This window comes from Capra hircus, chromosome 10 (genome assembly GCF_001704415.2).
Source record: "Capra hircus breed San Clemente chromosome 10, ASM170441v1, whole genome shotgun sequence".
Taxonomy (NCBI): Eukaryota; Metazoa; Chordata; class Mammalia; order Artiodactyla; family Bovidae; genus Capra; species Capra hircus.
The window spans coordinates 76,814,278-76,835,965 of NC_030817.1; the positions used below are offsets into that span (position 1 = coordinate 76,814,278).

Sequence of the window (21,688 nt, forward strand, 5' to 3'; positions counted from 1 at the left end):
GTCCAGAGCTAATGATTACACAGCACAATGTCTTACTCATGGAAATGCTTTTCCTAGGCCCTATGTTAATGATTTTAATTATAACAAATCTTTCCTAGGAACCTATATCTCAAGACTTGTACCCCTTATTACACAGCAACAATATATCTTGCCCAGAGACTTTGTCTGGAACCTGTTCTCCCTGGCTAATCTTGTGCCAAAGTTATCTCAGGATATATGTCTTGGGAAAGGGCCTAATAGAACTCTTACAATGTTGAGGTATTCTTTTCATCTATTCTCAGCAGCTAGTTGAGAAATATATAAGGTCCCACTTAAACTAATGAGGCAGATACCCTTTCTACCCCCACAAACCTTCGACCTTTTACTTGGCAAATCTAGTTTGACTTCTAAAAGAATTACTGTTCACCCTGGAATAATTGATTTAGGTTATAAGGGAGAAATTCAAATTATGATGTCATCTCAGATACTATGGCAATTCAAAAAGGGGGACAAAATTGCCCAACTACTTCTTTTAGTTTAGAATTCTATAACACCTCTAACGGCATACAGACAGGTGGACTTGGCAATACAGATCAAAAGCAATCCTTATGGACATCAATAATACCTGAATATGTATGACCAAATATAAATACCAAAATTAATGGCAAAAGATTTTCTGGTCTTGATACTAGATCCGATATTACTGTTATTTCCAAACATTTATGGCCCAAATCTTGGCCTATACAGAGAATTTCTTGCCAAATTACAGGAGTTTCTCAAGCCAAAATAACAAGAAGTCTGTATCAAAATACTCAAATTTATCCTTGTGAGGGACCAGAAGGCCAACCAGCAACGTTACAACCTTATGTGATAGATGTAGCCCTTAATTTAATAGAGATTTACTTATACAATGGCAAGCACAAATATATATTCCACATTTTTCCTAGGGGCCACTGCTCATTTAACAAACAGTGCAATTATTAAAATAACTTGGAAGAATGATGAGCCTATTTGGACAGATTGAAATTAAAACATATCAAGGAATCTTATTCCCCTTGGAACTCTCTCATTTTTGTTATAAGAAAGAAATCTAACAAATGGCGTCTCTTAACAGACCTTAGAAAAGTTAATGCATCTATGAAACCTGTGGGTGCATTACAACCAGGAATTCCATCATCTTCCACTATTCCTCTAAACTGGCATATTATTATTACAGATTTACAGGATTGCTTTTTTACTATCCCTTTATGCCCTCTAGACCGAGAGAGATTTACTTTCTCTTCCTTATCCTAATCACACCAGGCCTCATAAACGATATCAATGGACTGTATTGCCTCAAGGGATGATGAATTCTCCCACCATGTGCCAATACTATGTAGCCAAAGTCCTGAACCTATAAGAAGACAATTTCCTAAATTTCTTGTTATTCATTATATGGATGATGTATTGTTTTCAGCTCCATCTGTTTTGGAAACTCATCACATGTTTGATACTGCTCAACAATGCTTGAAAGACTCTGGATTAATCATTGCCCCTGAAAAAATTCCAACCTCTACACGTTACCATTACTTACAATAATGTTATTAATAGACAACATATTACTCCCCAACTAAAACAGATTCACACTGATAAATTCTCAACCTTGAATGATTTTCAAAAACTTTTAGGTGATATAAATTAGATTAGACCCTCTTTCAATTCAGTTCAGATGCTCAGTCGTGTCTGACTCTTTGTGACCCCATGAATTGCAGCACACCAGGCCTCCCTGTCCATCACCAACTCCCGGAGTTCACCCAAACCCACGTCCATCAAGTCGGTGATACCATCCAGCCATCTCATCTTGTGTCGTCCCCTTTTCCTCCTGTCCCCAATCCCTCCCAGCGTCAGAGTCTTTTTCCAATGAGTCAACTCTTCGCATGAGGTGGCCAAAGTACTGGAGTTTCAGCTTTAGCAACATTCCTTCCAAAGAAATCCCACGGCTGATCTCCTTCAGAATGGACTGGTTGGATCTCCTTACAATCCAAGGGACTCTCAAGAGTCTTCTCCAACACCACAGTTCAAAAGCATCAATTCTTCGGCGCTCAGCTTTCTTCACAGTCCAACTCTCACATCCATGCATGACCACAGGAAAAACCATAACCTTGACAAGGTGGACCTTTGTTGGCAAGGTAATGTCTCTGCTTTTGAATATGCTATCTAGGTTGGTCATAACTTTCCTTCCAAGGAGTAAGTGTCTTTTAATTTCATGGCTGCAATCACCATCTGCAGTGATTTTGGAGCCCCAAAAAATAAAGTCAGCCACTGTTTCCACTGTTTCCCCATGTGTTTGCCATGAAGTGATGGGACCAGATGCTATGATCTTAGTTTTCGGAATGTTGAGCTTTCAGCCAACTTTTGCACTCTCCTCTTTCACTTTCATCAAAAGGCTCTTTAGTTCCTCTTCACTTTCTACCATAAAGGTGGTGTCATCTGCATATCTGAGGTTATTGATATTTCTCCTGGCAATCTTGATTCCAGCTTGTGCTTCTTCCAGTCCAACGTTTCTCATGATGTACTCTGCATAGAAGTTAAATAACAGCCTTGATGTACTCCTTTAGGCATTGCTAATTATCAACTGACTAATCTATTTAATACTTTGAAAGGAGATCCTGATTTAAATAACCCTTGTATAGATGGGGAAACAATGGAAACAGTGTCAGACTTTATTTGGGGGGGCTCCAAAATCACTACAGTTGGTGACTGCAGCCATGAAATTAAAAGACGCTTACTCCTTGGAAGAAAAGTTATGACCAACCTAGATAGCATATTCAAAAGCAGAGACATTACTTTGCTGACTAATGTCCGTCTAGTCAAGGCTATGGTTTTTCCTGTGGTCATGCATGGATGTGAGAGTTGGACTGTGAAGAAAGCTGAGCACTGAAGAATTGATGCTTTTGAACTGTGGTGTTGGAGAAGACTCTTGAGAGTCCCTTGGATTGTAAGGAGATCCAACCAGTCCATTCTGAAGGAGATCAGCCGTGGGATTTCTTTGGAAGGAATGTTGCTAAAGCTGAAACTCCAGTACTTTGGCCACCTCATGCGAAGAGTTGACTCATTGGAAAAAACTCTGATGCTGGGAGGGATTGGGGGCAGGAGGAGAAGGGGACGATAGAGGATGAGATGGCTGGATGGCATCATGGACTCGATGGACGTGGGTCTGAGTGAACTCCGGGAGTTGGTGATGGACAGGGAGGCCTGGCGTGCCGCAATTCATGGGGTCGCAAAGAGTCGGACACGACTGAACGACTGAATTGAACTGAACTGTTCACTTTCTCAAGAGGCATGAAAGGAACTCTGGTGCAAAATAAGCTGCAAAAACAGTTTCTTACTTGCATTAGACTTGATTTACCTCTTGAATTATTTATACTCCCCTCTCCATTCTCCCGCGGGACTTTTTGCCCAACAAGAACACCCAATAGAATGGATCTGTACCCATTTTAGAGAAATAAAGTCACTTACCCCCTACCTTGATTTAATCGCTCTAATCATTATCAATGGAAGAAATAGAACCAAAACTCTAATTGGCTCTGATCCTCATAAAATTGTAATACCCATTAATAAATCTCAATTTGAGAACACATTACAAACTTCTACCGATTTCCAAAGAGCTTTTCTGGAATATTCTGGCGAAATTTTCATTTCATTATCCTTCTAACAAGCTCTGGAATTTCTTCAAAAATACTGAATTTATCTCTCGCATTATCAGCTCGCAATGTATACCTCAAGCTGATATTTTCTATATAGATGGGACTAAAAACGCCAAAGCTTCATTCTGGTCTCTCAACATAAAACTTTTTGTACTAACTTTCATTCTGCTCAACAAAATGAATTATATGCTCTTATTCAAGTTATTCAGCTACATCCTTACCCCATTAATAATAGTCTCTGACTCCTTATATTCAGCTTTTGTATTAAAAAATATAGAAACCTCCACTATAAACTCCAATCAACCTATTATTCAACAACTTTTTTTCGAACTACAATCTATTATTAGAAACTGCACTTCTCCCATTTATATTTTACGTATTCAAACACATTCCTACCTTCCCGGCACTATGATTCATGGTAATCAACAAGCTGATAAACATTTCTTTTGCTACTTCCGAGGAACAACATGCTCTATTACACAATAACGCTGGCTCCTTGCACCAAATTTTGAAAATTCCATACCGACAAGCTAAAGAAATCATTAATAATTGCTCTACTTGTAAACCCTTACATCTTCGACTCATTACACAGGGTGACAATCCTCGAGGATTACAACCCAATGTATTATGGCAAATGGATGTAACTCATTGCCCTGAACTTTCTCCATCTTCTTTCCTACATGTCTATATCAACACAAATAATTCTTTTATATAGGCCACACCTCTTCAAGGTGAGGCTACACAGCACGTTATAACTCACCTATTAGCTTGTTTTGCAGTAATGGGAATTCTGAGTTCTATAAAAACAGACAATGGCCCTGCCTATATTTCTAGGCAAATCAAACAAGTTTTACAATCATTTTCTATTAAGCACATTACAGGTATTCCTTATAATCCACAAGCACAAGGCATAGTTGAACGAGCACATCACACACTGAAACTACAAATTAAAAAATTTTTAAATGGGGAATACACAGGAACACGTCTATCTTCCTTATCCAAAGCAGACTTTACTAGACTTCAATGTAAGATACTATTTAAACCTATAACTATTGTTAATACAGCTTTATTTGTTTGAAATTTTTATTTATTTATTTTTAATTTAAATTTATTTTAATTGGAGGCTAATTACTTTACAATATCTTATTGGTTTTGCCATACATTGACATGAATCTGCCACGGGTATACACGTGTTCCCCATCCTGATCCCCCCTCCCCGTACCATCCCTCTGGGTCATCCCAGTGCACCAGCCCCAAGCATCCTGTATCCTGCATTGAACCTGGACTGGCGATTCATTTCTTATATGATATTATACATGTTTCAATGCCATTCTCCCAAATCATCCCACCCTCTCCCTCTCCCACAGAGTCCAAAATACTGTTCTATATATCTGTGTCTCTTGCTGTCTTGCATAGAGGGTTATTGTTACCATCTTTCTAAATTCCATATATATGCGTTGGTATACTGTATTGGTGTTTTTCTTTCTGGCTTACTTCACTCTGTATAATAGGCTCCAGTTTCATCCACCTCATTAGAACTGATTCAAATGTATTCTTTTTAATGGCTGAGTAATACTCCATTGTGTATATGTACCACAGCTTTCTTATTCATTCATCTGCTGATGGACATCTAGGTTGTTTCCATGTCCTGGCTATTATAAACAGTGCTGCGATGAACATTGGGGTACACGTGTCTCTTTCCATTCTGGTTTCCTCGGTGTGTATGCCCAGCAGTGGGATTGCTGGGTCATAAGGCAGTTCTATTTCCAGTCTTTTAAGGAATCTCCACACTGTTCTCCATAGTGGCTGTGCTGGTTTGCATCCCCACCAACAGTGTAAGAGGGTTCCCTTTTCTCCACACCCTCTCCAGCATTTATTGCTTGTAGACTTTTGGATAGCAGCCATTCTGACTGGCTTGAAATGGTACCTCATTGTGGTTTTGATTTGCATTTCTCTAATAATGAGTGATGTTGAGCATCTTTTCATGTGTTTGTTAGCCATCTGTATGTCTTCTTTGGAGAAATGTCTGTTTAGTTCTTTGGCCCATTTTTTGATTGGGTCGTTTATTTCTCTGGAATTGAGCTGCATAAGTTGCTTGTATATTTTTGAGATTAGTTGTTTGTCAGTTGCTTCATTTGCTATTATTTTCTCCCATTCTGAAGGCTGTCTTTTCACCTTGCTTATAGTTTCCTTTGTTGTGCAGAAGCTTTTAATTTTAATTAGGTCCCATTTATTTATTTTTGCTTTTATTTCCAATATTCTGGAGGTGGGTCATAGAGGATCCTGCTGTGATTTATGTCAGAGAGTGTTTCCCTATGTTCTCCTCTAAGAGTTTTATAGTTTCTGGTCTTACGTTCAGATCTTTAATCCATTTTGAGTTTATTTTTGTGTGTGGTGTTAGAAAATGTTCTAGTTTCATTCTTTTACAAGTGGTTGACCAGTTTTCCCAGCACCACTTGTTAAAGAGATTGTCTTTTCTCCATGGTATATTCTTGCCTCCTTTGTCAAAGATAAGGTGTCCCATAGGTGCATGGATTCATTTCTGGGGTTTCTATTTTGTTCCATTGATCTATATTTCTGTCTTTGTGCCAGTACCATACTGTCTTGATGACTGTGGCTTTGTAGTAGAGCCTGAAGTCAGGCAGGTTGATTCCTCCAGTTCCAGTTGCTTTGGCTATTCGAGGTTTTTTGTATTCCCATACAAATTGTGAAATTATTTGTTCTAGCTCTGTGAAAAATACCGCTGGTAGCTCGATAGGGATTGCATTGAATCTATAGATGCTTTGGGTAGTATACTCATTTACAGTATATTGATTCTTCCAATCCATGAACATGGTATATTTCTCCATCTATTAGTGTTCTCTTTGATTTCTTTCACCAATGTTTTATAGTTTTCTATATATAGGTCTTTAGTTTCTTTAGGCAGATATATTCCTAAGTATTTTATTCTTTTCATTGCAATGGTGAATGGAATTGTTTCCTTGATTTCTCTATTTTCTCATTATTAGTGTATAGGAATGCAAGGGATTTCTGTGTGTTGATTTTATATCCTGCAACTTTACTATATTCATTGATTAGCTCTAGTAAATTTTTTAAACTTACCACAGGGAGATATCTTAACAAGAGCAGAAAAACATTTTGAAGGATTACAGGATACCTCTCTTCCTCTGCCCATTTGGTATCAAGATGGGCTGACTAAACAATGGAAATCTGGGAAATTAATCTTACTGGGAAATTAATCTTACAGGGAAAGGGGTATGCTTGTATTTCTCCAGATGGATCCAACAAACTCAGTTGGCTTCCTCTTTGGAAAATCCACCCCAAGGGAGCCTCCGGTGTTCAAAATAAAGACAAAAAGACAAAACCTCCAGGAGGAAGAAATTCCAGTACAAGCCATGGCGGCTCTAAAACTCTCCAAGAAGCACCGCCCTTGACATCATCGACCTCATGATCTCCCTGCTGCTAAGTTGTTTCAGTCATGTCCAATTCTGTGTGACCCCATAGATGGCAGCCCACGAGGCTCCCCCGTCCCTGAGATTCTCCAGGCAAGAACACTGGAGTGGGTTGCCATTTCCTTCTCCACTGCGTGAAAGTGAAAAGTGAAAGTGAAGTTGCTCAGTCATGTCCAACTCTTCGCGACCCCATGGACTGCAGCCTACCAGGCTCCTCTGTCCATGGGATTTTCCAGGCAAGAGTACTGGAGTGGGGTGCCATCGCCATCTCCGATGATCTCCCTACTTGGGGACAAATAAAAACCCTTACTAATCAAGCTGAAAATCTGGTTTATCAACAGGAAATGCCTCAGAATCCAGAAAATATTTTTGTTGCTAAGCTTGCTTTGCTTGCTTTTGCTTCCCCTGCTCAAGCTGAATTAATTAATCATACTTACTGGGCCTATATACCCAAGCCCCCTTTACTGCAGGTTATAAAATGGACAGATAAAGGACCAATTGTATCCACCAATGACTCAGTACATATGCCTCCTCCGTGGAGCTTGGAGGGGCCCTCTCATCCTGAGAAAAAAGGAAGACTAATTAATATTTCTCTAGGGTATGAAGTCCTTCCTATATGCATGAGTCCAACAGAATTATGCATTAACGTTAGCCGACAAACATGGGCTTTTGTTCTGCCTCCAAAGAAGAACTTTTGGACATTGCTTGGACTGTTTACTGCCCTTTCTTTCTATGAGAACCATGTCAACACTACTGAAACTCTAGGGAAAGGACAAAAATCATTATGCAAAGAGTTTACATATAAATACTTTAAACATACTCCTGTTCATTGGGACAAATGTCAGGCTAAATCAGGAAAATTAATGTTTGTGGCCAATTACAGCATTGATTACTGGGGACCCCATGGTATGTAGTTGTCTAACTGCTCAGATGATATTAACAGCACTGTATATGATTATACCACTCAAGTAGCATAAAAGGTTACTAATACTCTGATTGACTTCATAGTATTAACAAAGGACTTCTTGGCTGGCTTAACGGTGGAATGGCACCCCTCAACCTCGAATCATCCTCAGTAAACGGATTGGGCCTGAACAATGGGACATCTGGAAACTTGCCACAAGCACCAAAGAACTTGGAACTTGGAATGGATATTTTATGCGGACCAGTCATAGGCATAGTAAATATTCCCTTCGTTATAATTATTCATATTTCATATAAGCTTGTGTTCCCCTTCCTTTTGTTATAGCTATAGGGAACTTGCAGTTTAATAAGACTTTACATTCTGTGACTTCTATAGATTGCAAATTGTATACTTGTTTTAATTCCTCTGTCTCTTTGAAAAATGAATCCCTTTTGATTCTTCATCCATGGTTGCCAATAGATCTCCAATGACCCTGGGAAGAAGGTCCCATAGCAGGATTTGCCTCCCAGCTACTTACTAAATCACTTCGACGATCTAAACGAGTCACTAGATGGTTAATTCTTGGCATTTAGGGATTAATAGCCGTTTGCACTACTGCCGCTGTCTCAGGCATTGCTTTACAAACCTCAATTCAAACACACAGCTTTATTCAAAATTGGACCAAAGATGCTCGTACTATGTGGACCACTCAGACTCAGATAAATGAGGAAATTCAAGATGAAATACAAGAAATAAAAATAGCCATCCAATAGGTTGGAGATCAATTAATAGATTTGCAAAAATAAGCTATACTAAAATGTAACTGGAATTCTACTCAATTTTGTATTACCCCCATTCCGTTCAACTATAGTGCCTACAATGGGAACAAATCAAATTTCATTTGCAAGACTTACATGATAATGCTTTCTTAAATGTACAATTATTACAGAAAGAAATCTTTGAAACTTTCTCTAAGAGTCTACCCTCTTCCAAAAATCTGGAAATCTTAGCTGAACAGCTAGCTGATTAATTATCTGGGCTAGACCCTCGAGGATGATTTCAAAGCATTATACATACTATTGGATCTGGAGCTATGACGCTGATAATTATCCTGATGGTTATATTTGTAGTATACAGATGCCTTTCAACTAAAATTGTTCAAACTAAACAAACTCGTTTGGTCAGGGCCTTTTTCACTAAAGTATCTACAGTCGCCTCCAATTATGAAAAAAAAAGGGGGAATTGTCAGGGGACGGTCAACTTTAAGGGATCCAATATGTTGTATTTTCTTCCTTTGTGTGCTGTGTCTCAAGGACTCTCTGTTCCTTATCAGTTCCTGGGATACAGGAATGAGTAGAGCTGCATGCAGTTCTCAGGACTGAGATCATGAGAAAGAGCACCTGCTTGGATTCCCTTCAAGTGACTCCCTTCACTGACTCCCTTCAGCGACCTTGTACTTATTAGACTATCCATTTAGTTGCAACTGGTGGAATTTCATTCTTTATAACGGCTGAGTAATCATTTTACTGAAGATATATAAGCATGCTAATAAAATACCCTTGTTCCACTAGAGACTTGGGTCCCCCACGTCCTTCTTTCTATCTCCGGCTGCTTCTTCAGAGCGTGGAAACCTACTGAGCTCACTTTCTCGCCCGAGCTTTCAAGACCTCCTTGAGAGGATGCCCTGTGCCTTCGTGAGTGGTACAAGTCCTGTGTATGGGCTTCATAGGTTTTCCACGTAGCCCGAGGGATATTGCTCTTTCTCTCTCTTTCTCTCTTTCTTTTCGTCAACTCCAGTCCCCAGGTCCTAGTCTGTAAAAGACCGCAACACTCTCACAGCTGCTTTTCTTTCTTAATTGCACTTCTCAAATGATTGCCTTCTAGCTAGAATTGTACTGTGCACCTGGTGTTTACTTCTCCAAGAAAATACTCCCTAAAACTCCCTTCCCTTGTGAGCATCATTCATTCCAGAAAGAAGGTCATCCCTGGTGTGATCATCTCAAGGACCACCTAACACCAGCTTTGACAATTTTGAAAATTTCCAGAAGTGAAGAATGCAAGCTTGATCTACCCTGATCCTTATCTATGGTCCTGGTTTCCACCCTCAAACTATAAGACCCCTTGCTATTCTCTTTCGAGGGAGGGCACAGTCTGTAGGACATTAACCTTCAGTGGCCTCGTTTGCCTGGCACAATAAAAAAACTACTCTTTTACACTTCACCCAAAACTCTGTCTTTATGTTTCTGTTCACTCTGGTGAATAGAGACGAGTTTCAGCAACAGTACCCCTATATACCTGTGTTCTCTTGAAGCTTTAATAAGAATAAAAAGTTTTCAAAGAATGGAAATGAATCTGGTGATTTCTTAAAAGGTATAGAGGTCTGTTGTCATGGCCTATCCTATAATGAAGAGAATCCTCAGATTTTCAGTGGTCCCCACACAAGTCTCCAGCTCATCATCTCCTGGAAGAATCCTGCTGCTTCCACCAGATAATGAGGGGACGGGGAAAGTCACCCCCAGCTTCCTGAGAACTGGCTCAACAGGTCTCAGGATTGTTACACAGGCCACCTGAACAGGGTAATCAACAGCTGCTTGGCTTCTATTTTTTTTCTGCCTTCTTCCCTTTCAACTTTCTCAACTCCCTCCGAGTTAACCTCATACATATTTGCCTCAAGAGTCGGTTCCCCTCAGGCCTCAATGTTCCATCTCCATCTTCACATGTCCAAGCAGGAGCCTTCAGTATACTTGGTTCATTTCTGTTTTCCCCTAGGCCTTGCTGTTTCAGAACTAGAGCAACTTTCTTCACCTTAAAACTCTCAGTCCCTTTTCTATAATTTATATCAGGAAACAGGCATAGTCAAAGTTGTAACAGCATCACTATTGTAATACTAGAAATCTCAACTTCCTTCTAGACATTTCCATGCCTGGAGCTATTTCTCTGGAGTGACAGGATAGGGGAGTCCCCCTCCTCTACTAGTTGTCACAGAGTGGTGGCAACTCTACTTGCCAGCCCCACCTCCTTATTCCTGCTGCTGCTGAGTCGCTTCAGTCGTGTCCGACTCTGTGCGACCCCGTAGACAGCAGCCCACCAGGCTCCCCTGTCCCTGGGATTCTCCAGGCAAGAACGCTGGAGTGGGTTGCCATTTCCTTCCCCAATGCATGAAAGGAAAAAGTGAAAGTGAAGTCGCTCAGTCGTGTCTGACTCTCAGCGACCCCATGGACTGCAGCCTACCAGGCTCCTCTGTCCATGGGATTTTCCAGGCAAGAGTACTGGAGTGGAGTGCCATTTCCTTCTCCCCTTCTTATCCCAAGTGGCCCCAAATCCCCTTTGAAAGGATGCAGTTCAGGTATCAACAGAGCAACCTAAAGGACTTGAGGCGGAGTAGACAGGGTATGAAAGGCTTAGATCAAATGTCCTGAGTGAGGCAAGATCAGATTGTCCCCAGGACAAAACAGCTAGGGAGAGCTACTATAGACACAATGGATTAGAACGGCCCCAGGCCAGAACTGACTCGACAGCCCCAAGATTAGTCACAGCATTGAAGAGGAGGAGAAGACACTGCACCAGGCCATGCCTGGCAGAGAGTCTGGAGTTTCTGGTTTCTAAATTCAGGAAGGCGTCAGCCAGGGGAGGGGCCTGCATGTAAGGGAAGAGTGAGAAACGGGCTGGGCAAGCTTCCTATGTAAGGCTACACAAGAAGAGGCAACATAGACCAGAAAGAGGATTCCTGATAGCCTCCTGGAACTCAGGAGAGTGAACATTCCATCTCTGACCACCTGAGACACCCCTCCTGCTCCAAAGACTATATATAACTCCACTTGTCTTTCTGAGGCCTCTACGAACCCTGTACCACAAGGATGGAACCACTACTAGGAGCAAAAATTGGCTGCCTATTTGCCCTGCTGGTGCTCACTCTGGTGTGTGGCCTTATTCCCATCTGCTTCAAGTGGTTCCAGACTGCTACAGCCACAGGTATAGCCCTGTCACATCTTTGTCCCCATAACCTAAGTCTGACTTCAGCCTTGTCACCCTGTCCTGATATCTTGCTCTGATTCTCTCATCATCCCCAGTCTTGGGACATTGAGTGCTGCCCGTGGCTCCTTGGTCACCTTCTTCTTATCTCCTCTTTGCCAGCTGGATTGTAACTCCTGCTTTTAATTAGGTTGTCACCGCCGGATCCTCAGTTTCCTGGGCTGCACATCTGCTGGTGTTTTCCTGGGAGCGGGGTTCATGCACATGACTGCTGAAGCCTTGGAGGGGATTAAGTCAGAGATCCAGAACTTGATGATACAGGTGAGCATCAGACCTCCAAGGCCGTGAGGCCAGAATGATGAACAGAATGAGGAGAAGAAAGGGGGGAAAGTGACAAGGTCAAGGACAGAAGGAATGATGAGGAAAATGATGGCTCTTGTGTGGAGTGATGGAAACAGGTCAGATTGGCCTTGAAGGAAAGTGGTAGAGCCAACGGCACAGAACAGGATGCTGAGCTGCTTTCCCTCATCTAATTTGTGCTCTTTTCTCCCTAGAACAGGACAAAGAGTGAGGTGCATTCTGATGATGATGCTGATTCAGCTTATGTAAGTGTCTCCCACCATCCCTTACCTGGACAGTAAGGAGAACCAGAGATTGCTTTCATGCCCAGACCTTGAGGATTTATGTATGGAATTCTAAGAATTCCTCCTTCCCCTCAGCTCTAACATTGTTGTTGGCAAGGAAAGGTGGAGCCACTCAATCCTTCTGGGCTTATGAAACCCAGAGAGAATTCTTGTTTAACCTTCCATTCTTTCTCTGGACCCTTTGATATGCTTCATATCATTTCCCTGTATTTCTAACCCTATTGATTTTCTTTCCCTTATTTCCTCAGGTTTTCTTGTGGTCAAACGTCCATGTCTCCTCTTGGCTTCGTTCCCCTTTTTATGTTCTGTTACCACACTTCCCATTCTCTTCAGCCCAGTCCCTGCTGCTGCTACTGCTGCTAAGTCACTTCAGTTGTGTCCGACTCTGTGTGACCCCATAGACGGCAGCCCACCAGGCTCCCCCATCCCTGGGATTCTCCAGGCAAGAACACTGGAGTGGGTTGCCATTTCCTTCTCCAATGCATGAAAGTGAAAAGTGAAAGGGAAGTCGCTCAGTCGTGTCCGACTCTTTGTGACCCCATGGACTGCAGCCTTCCAGGCTCCTCCATCCATGAGATTTTCCAGGCACGAGTACTGGAGTGGGGTGCCATTGCCTTCTCTGTCAGCCCAGTCCCAATCCTGTGCAATTTCTTCCCTTCCTTACTTCCCCCAGAGCTCAGCAGTAAAGAAACCACCATCAACACAGGAGACTCGAGTTCGATCCCTGGGTGGGGAAGAACCCCTGGAGAAGGAAATGGCAGCCCACTACGGTATCTTTGCCTGGAAAATCCCATGGAACCTGGCGGGCTACGGTCCAGAGGATCGCAAACAGTTAGGTATGACTGAGCACAAGCGCAGCACACTTTGCCATCTCACAACAGCTTTCTGTTCCCACCAGATGGAGTATCCCTACGGAGAGCTCATCATCTCTCTGGGCTTCTTCCTTGTCTTCCTTTTGGAGTCACTGGCATTGCAGTGCTGTCCTGGGACTGCTGAAACACCCAAAGTGCAGGAGCAGGAACTGGGTACAGCTCATGAGCTTGAACCTCACAGCCACGGACTTCTACCCTCACCCTCACGGGGTCCCTTTCGAGCCCTCATCCTCTTGCTCTCACTCTCCTTTCACTCCGTGTTTGAAGGTCTAGCTGTGGGGCTGCAGCTCACAGTCGCATCGACTGTGCAGCTCTGTCTTGCTGTCCTGGCTCACAAGGGGATCGTGGTGTTTGGCGTAGGACTGCGGCTGGTGCAGGTAGGCACTGAGTCACGTTGGGCCGTGCTCTCCATTCTGTCTTTAGCTCTCATGTCCCCCCTGGGCCTAGCCATAGGGCTGGCCGTGCCTCAAGGAGACTCTGAAGCTGGGCAAGGTTTGGCACAGGCTGTGTTAGAAGGCATGGCAGCTGGCACATTCCTGTATGTCACCTTCCTGGAAATTCTGCCCCGGGAACTTGCAAGTCCTGAAGCCCCTCTGGCTAAGTGGAGCTGTGTAGCTGCTGGTTTTGCGTTTATGGCTGTCATTGCCTTGTGGGCCTGAGAGATTCCTGACTTTTCTGATGGACCCAAGATGACCTCCCTACTCCCAGAAGAAGCTGCTCAAATGACTTCGCCCTCTGACATTTCTTTCCTGAGACACAGTGACATTTACTAGGCATTGTGCTATAACCTGGACCCCAACTTTTCACCACGTGAGATGCCATTTCTCATACAGGACTGAGAAAAAGTTGTTTTGGTTGAGTACTTATAAATGAGAGGATTTGACTCTTGTCCCGTTTGTGCTGTTATGTGTAATAAAATGTCATTTTGTCCTTCCCCTTCAGCTGTGCTGTGCTTCATTTCTCTGGGTTGCCTAGGAGGTGCCTGGTCAGGAGCTGGTGGAGTGGCAGGCGGGAAGGGTGAGTGTGGGACACGGTCTTGTTTTCTGGAATTGGGCCCCCAGTCATTCATTCTGTCAGCTGCAGGCCGAGCCCCTCCAGTTATGGGAACATTGCTGAAATTCCAGCAACTCACTACCACGTTATGCACGTATGCATGTCTTTGTGTGTGTGTGTGTGTGTGTGTGTGTGTGTGTGTGTGTGTGTGTGTGTGTGAGTCGCTTCAGTCATGTCCAACTCTTTGCAACCCTATGGACCATAGCCCGCCAGGCTCCTCTGTCCATGGGGTTTCTTCAGGCAAGAATACAGGAGTAGCTTGCCATGCCCTCCTCCAGGGGATCTTCCCAGCACAGGGATTGAACCTGCATCTCTTACATCTCCTGCATTGGCAGGAGTGTGGTTTACCACCGGCACCACCTGGGAAGCCTCCTTACGCACAGATTTGAGAAACTGAGCCAGAGCTCCCACATTCAGAGAGAAGAGGTTTAGGGATCTAGATTTTTCTCCTATGCTATCCACACCCACCCTACTCCCAGTGCCTGTTATCAGTCTCCCACAAAGTATCCAACAGACTCTTGAGATAGAGCTAAATGGAGGCTATTTCCATATGCTTCCTGTTTCATGCTGAGCCCCATGTGGCTTCAGGGACACTCTTGCTCTTCTTGGAGTCTCTTTCTCCTTCCAGCAGCCTCATGCTGAGGGATTAAGAAGCAGTGTATTTGGAGAGAGAGAAAGATGCCAGATAGATGTCCGGGGTGATTACTGGGCTCAAACTGTGACTTGATGACTTTCTTTCTCCCTGCCTTACCTGCCACGATGGCTGCAGCCCCTCCTTTCTAGACCATTTGCCTCTCAGTTTGAGTAACTCTTACAATGTGTTGTTTCTCTTAAGAGCTGCTAAGGACATATACATTATCTAAAACCGAGGGGGAGCAAATGACCGTTGCCCAGCCGCTGACCCATGGGATGGAGGAATATATCAGACTTAGTGGGGAAATAGGGAAAGAGAAGGTATGCCCTGTGCGCTCAACTGCTCACCAGTTTGCTCCTTCTCATATTTTTGGTATTTAACTGGACTTAACACAGACAAGGTCTCCTGAGTTTCATTCTTGTCTCAGTCTGTCTCCTGTCCATCCCATTCCCTTTCCCGTAAATTAAGATACACAAAACTCCACACCAACCCAGCTTACACTCACAGGGATCAGTGAGAAGGCAAGCCTCGGGCAAAGCTAAATAAAAATGTCTGACAAGGGAAATAATTTCCCTGAAGCATCATCCTATTTTGTTTTCCCTTCGGTATTAATTGCACTCACATGGAGTACACTCCAATGTAGTAATGATAGAATTTCTATGCTGAGCATCTGGCACTGTTCTATTGCTTTCACATATATTATCTCACCTTCCCAACTCTACCAGGTAAATATTATCCCTATGGTAAGTCAAGGAAAGTACTAGAAAAGTTAAATACCTTGGCAGCTAACTAGGCTTCAAACCCATGTTTTTGTGATTCTAAGAAAAACTCAAGATGTAGCTTTTCTTCTCCTACCTTACCTTTCCCTCCCCATCTTCCACGTCAGGGTTTCATAAGAAAGCAGAGAGCATATTGGATAAGTAAGGCAAGCTTAACAAAGGGAGTATATAGAAAGGTGTGGGCAGGGTTTAGACAGAGCAACAAGGGATGGTGCAATTGCTTGGGGCTGAGTAATAACAATGCTGTTACCTGGGCTGAACAGAGGGAGTAGCAACCAGAAACTAGAGGGCTGTCCAATAAGAGCTGTGGCCTTGGTACAGGGATACAGCCAAACTGCAGGGACCAGGAGGAAGTCAGAGGAATATCCTCACTCTCCTTCTCCTCTGTGGCCTGCAGCCAGTGTCTCCTGCTGGCCATACCCAAACAGAAACCAAGGACGAAAATGTCTATGGGTGATTGCACATAGGTCAGCCTTGTGAGGCACAGGTCCTAAAGAACTCTGGAAGGGCAAACAGAAGACATTCCACCCAACATCAATTCTCTGCTGCCTTCGACTCCAGTGATCTTGCCAGGACTTTGGAAGGGACACGATTATATGGAAGTTAGCTATTTCTGGTCCTGAGGATTTGTATGACTACAGAAAGGAGGCTTGAGGAGGAGTACGTTAGACTCTAGGGCTCTCCATACGTTTCTGGGTCACTGATGCTATCAGCATTTGACGACAATGAGCAGAGGCTGGAGATTTCAAGCGTGAGTGGGTCATGCATTTTTTTGCTTCCTCCCAACCCACGGGCCTTTAGATTTCCTTTCTCCTCCTCCGCTTTCAGCCATCCTTCCAAAGTCCATTTCCTTTTCCTTTCTCAAGATTCTTACCAACCAGGAACCATCTTTAGTTTGAACCATATTGTATCAAGAGCTGGAATAGAGCTAGGGAATACCACATGGAGAGAACACTGTGATGAAGAAAAGGAACAATCTTGATCATTTTCAAAAGTTCTGAATCCCCAGCAAGGAGCCAGAAAAGGCTCTAAGGGAGCAGAAGATGAGTGTGATTTCTGAATGAGCTAGAAATGAGAAAGAATGGAATAAGAACCATAGGACAGGAGGGAGAGCCAAGTTAACCGGGGCCTGGTGACTAGAAGCCAGATTCAAGGGTGAACCCTGATTCACACAGCCTTGAAAGATAGATTGTAACCAAAGAAAATTAGAGTCATGAGAGTTGAAATATAAAAATCAGAGGGAAGTTATACAGGTTGGAAGAGTGAATAAGAGGAGAAACTAGTTGGAATAATCACAAGAGGATTTATACAAATAGTTTTCAAATCTTCTCAAGTTTTCTTTCTGTGTCTCTTCCTCAACCGTCTTCTCCACGCCATCTATTTTTTACATATTTAAACAGGAAAAAAAAAATCTGAAACAAAAGAATGAAACCTCCAACTTTCTTCCTACTTTGAGCCAGCTTTCCATTTTTGTACCAATAAATGATTCTTTGGGAGAGTTCCCTGGTGATCTAGTGGTTACTTTCACTGCCAAAGCCCAGGTTCAATCCCTGCTCAGGGAACAGATTCCACAAGTCTCATGGAGTGGCCAAGAAATAAATTAATTACAAATTTAAAAAGTAAATAATCCTTTGAAGTAATCCTTGGGAGCTCCCCACCTTTCCTTTGCTTATGAGCTAAGGGTTGGGTTTAGATATTGCTGTTGTATGAAAAAACGGAGATGGGGAACAGCATACTGAACATTATTCAGTGAATACCTCAGAGTCAGGTGGGAGGCCAGTCAGAGAACAACACATGTGAACAAGATACACCCAGGAACAAAAACCAAAGCGCTCTGAACTAATTCTCATGAGGCAGTTCATGCCATTTCACCCCTCCCCTGAAGGACAGTTTTCCAATGTCTTGACAAAGGAAACAGTCCCTTGCTCCTGGCTCTGGGTGATAGAGTAAGAAACAGCTAATTGGGGTGTGTTGGTAACATGAGTGCGCCAATCAGCCAAATACCCTCACATTCCCCCCCCCCGCCCCAGCCCCCAACTTGAGGAAGAAGCCCATAGTTACCAGCAAAGGTGAAGCAAAAGGGGGTATAGACACGGGTGACACCCACCCCCACCCCCAGTCTGTGCAGATGCTTAAAAACAGTTGTCAATTATGTCCTTTTTTATTTCAGTTTTGGTTGTGAGTTACTTTTTTTATATAACTTCATTTAAATAATTAATGTTTAAATAAATAAAATTATATTAAAAAAGTAACAACAAAAACTGAAAAAAAGAAAATAATTGACAACTGGCATCTTTAATAATCTCCACAGACTGGGAGTGGAGGTGGTAACTTTATTTCTTTATTTGGCCTTCTCTGGTGGCTCAGATGGTGAAGAGTCTGCCTGCAGTGCAGGAGACCCAGGTTCAATCCCGGGGTCGGGGAGATCCCCTGGAAAAGGAACTGGCAACCCACTCCAGTATCCTTGCCTAGGAAATCCCATGGACACAGGAGCCTGGAGGGCTGCAGTCTATGGGGTCGCGAAGAGCCGGACACGACTGAGCAGCTAACAGACAGATTTACTTGTTTGACTGTGCAGGGTCTTCACTGCTGTGTGAGGGCTTTCTCTGACTCTCTGGCGGAGAGTGCAGGGGCGACCCTCTAGTTGCGGTGCACGGGGTTCTCATTGCAGTGGCTTCTCTTGTTGCGGAGCACAGGCTCTAGACTCGTGGGCTTCAGCAGCTGCAGCACAGAGGCTTAGTAGTTGTGGCTCTCAGGCCCTAAACTCACTGACTGCAAGAGCTGTGGTACGTGGGCTTCAGCGGTTTCAGCTCCTGGGCTCTACGGACTCAGTACTTGTGGCATACGAGCTTAGTTGCTTCACAGCAAGTAGGATCTTCCCAGACCAGGGATTGAACCCATGTTTCCCTGCATTGGCAGGCAGACTTTTATCCACTGTACCACCAGGAAAGTCCCTGAGTTACTTTCTTTAGATTCATTGAAAGTGAAAAAACAGGAAAGAAGCATTCTATTTTTGCTGTATATTTATCCAGTTGGAGGAAAATTCTAATGTTGGTGAGAAAAGAAGGTTATGTAGTGACTTACATTGCTCTGGGCACTGTTTACCCTAACCACACCCCTGGCCTGTGGTCAGAATTGACTCACACTTTCCACTTTAGTCCTAAAATCTCTGTAGAAAGGTGGTGTCTCCCACTCTGGCTGTTCCCTGTTAGAGGACTGCTCTCTAAAGCTTAACGGCTATCCTCCCGCTGCAGGTTCACTGCTTTGTGTGTTCCTTCAGAGAATCACCCTTTCATATGTCTTTAGTAGTTCCGGAATTTTTAAGGGCTCTCATCACTGTGTTCTAGTTTTAATCTCCTTCCCATGGCACCCTTGCTTAGCTGTCTTGGGCTTCGGTTCCTAAAGTCAGGGAAACATTCCTTGAGAACAAGAGGAAGAGAGAAACAAGAGTCCTAAGCCTGAAGCCAAGACAAAAGAGCGGTAGTTTGTGGTTTGACATCTATCAAGTCCCCTCACCTCTCCTCTAAGCTCTGATCTTGAGAATGGGAAGAGCCACAGACCACTGCTGACCATGGTATCAGGCCTTCCCTCCAGAGCTACCACTAGAATCACAAAGAGCTATGGGAGACGCTTACTCCTTGGAAGAAAAGTTATGACCAACCTAGATAGCATATTAGAAAGCAGAGACATTACTTTGCCAACTAAGGTCCATCTAGTCAAGGCTATGGTTTTTCCAGTGGTCATGTATGGATGTGAGAGTTGGACTGTGAAGAAGGCCGAGCACCGAAGAATTGATGCTTTTGAACTGTGGTGTTGGAGAAGACTCTTGAGAGTCCCTTGGATTGTAAGGAGATCCAACCAGTCCATTCTGAAGGAGATCAGCCCTGGGATTTCTTTGAAGGAATGATGCTGAAGCTGAAACTCCAGTACTTTGGCCACCTCATGCGAAGAGTTGACTTATTGGAAAAGACTCTGATGCTGGGAGGGATTGGGGGCAGGAGGAGAAGGGGACGACAGACGATGAGATGGCTGGATGGCATCACGGACTCGATGGATGTGAGTCTGAGTGAACTCCGGGAGTTGGTGATGGACAGGGAGGCCTGGCGTGCTGCGATTCATGGGGTCACAAAGAGTCGGACACGACTGAGCAACTGAACTGAACTGAACTGAACTGATGGGAAACTTTGGAAGGGACCTGGGAGCTGAGGAAAGTTGGGAAGAACCATGCCAACCACAGGGGGGCACTGCATCCCCATGGGCTAGCCTGGAGTGTACAGGACCAACAAAGCAGAGAGGTCAGTCAAGGACAGCAAAGCCCCTCTCCCTTGCTCCCAGCAGACAGCATCTCTCCCTCTACTTAATTCTTGGGTTTCCTAAAGATGCAGACACATCTGTAGCAGAGAGAGATACAGTCACCACCCATTCACACCCACCTCCATGGCAGATACACACTCTCTGATATGTATACACAAATGTAATTTACTCCCTCTTCTGAAGAATACCCTGATAACTGTTATCTTTGTAGGTAAATGTACTGAGAAGACTGGCCTTCCCTTCCATAATGAACAACGGCAGGTATTGCTGGTCAAGGTTGTAAGTTCTCTGCCTTATCTGCATGTTTATCTAGGAGCTGGTTGGTCCAATGTTCCAGTTATGCCGTTTTGTTTCTTTAGCATGGCATTTAAGCCCTGCTTGCTGTCTACCCTGTGTGTGGTTGGTCAACACCCTCACCATCCATAGCCAGCTCTGTAACTTCTGTATTTCTGTGTGCGTGCACGCGTGCTAAGTCACTTCCATCACGTCCGACTCTTTGCAACCCAATGGACTGCAGCCTGCCAGGCTTCTCTGTCCATGGGATTCTCCAGGCAAGAATACTGGAGTGGGTTACCATTCCCTTCTCCAGGGTCTGTATCTCTGCTAGTCACCTAATACTTCCCCCTTCTGATCCTGGCCTACTGCATTGAAGATAGATTTCACCCTGTGTGAGACAGTGAGGAAATGCTTAAGATTCAAGCATACATTCCACTTTCCACTCTGATGCCAATGTGTCAGCACCAGATCTCAAGCTACATTAGTCCTTAGCTCAGTTCCACTGAGGAAAGTGCAATTGCCTATGGCATTTCTATTATATGAAGTAACCTAACAAATGACCTTGTAACAATCCATCTACAATCCTCTTGCCAGTATCGCTATATGGTGCCTTCTCATTTTTACTTCTTGTGACCCAAGAGCATAAGAATCAGCCTGCAACAGCCACAGACTATCGGAAGTCCTCTTGATCATTGTTCTTACTTGAAAAGCTTCTCAGAGAACCACGTGCATAGTCTAATTAACTCCCTGATTCACAGAAGAGGAGAAATTCCTGAGAGGAAGTCCTCTCTTTTGCTGTAACGGTCCTGAAGGAGTCTTCAGATTGGGATCAACCTCGCTAGCAACTGCATGAGGCCTGGTCTGACTGTATTGATCAATCAAAAATGAAATCTACAGAACCCTAGGGAGGAACCTGCCAGAAAATGAGTCAAAAGATGTCCTTGGACACTTGTGTCAGTTTTCTATGCTTCCTTCTTTAAATCATGATGTTGGTGATGTCTCTAAAACCCTATGGCATTTCTCAGTGGGCCAGTCCACTGATAAGGAAGTCTCTTAAGATGTGAGTCCCTCCTCTGGCCCCCAACTGGGATATCCTATCAATATCAAGGGCAATACCATGCTA

General features: G+C 43.6%; 1 protein-coding gene across 2 annotated transcripts; it reads left to right on the forward strand.

The window, feature by feature from the left end:
* SLC39A2 (solute carrier family 39 member 2) lies at positions 11,291–14,180 on the forward strand. Of its 2 annotated transcripts, none has more exons than XM_005685384.3 (4): positions 11,291–11,993; positions 12,184–12,314; positions 12,553–12,598; positions 13,536–13,786. In XM_005685384.3, the coding sequence occupies exons 1-3, from the start codon at positions 11,879–11,881 to the stop codon at positions 12,562–12,564; spliced, it is 258 nt and encodes an 85-aa protein (XP_005685441.1). In that variant the 5' UTR covers positions 11,291–11,878; the 3' UTR covers positions 12,565–12,598; positions 13,536–13,786.

Coding starts and splice junctions, on each gene's coding strand:
- SLC39A2 (XM_005685384.3), top strand. CDS start 11,879: ATGGAACCACTACTAGGAGCAAAAATTGGCTGCCTATTTGCCCTGCTG. Junction 11,994..12,183: donor CCAGACTGCTACAGCCACAG/GTATAGCCCTGT, acceptor GCTTTTAATTAG/GTTGTCACCGCCGGATCCTC.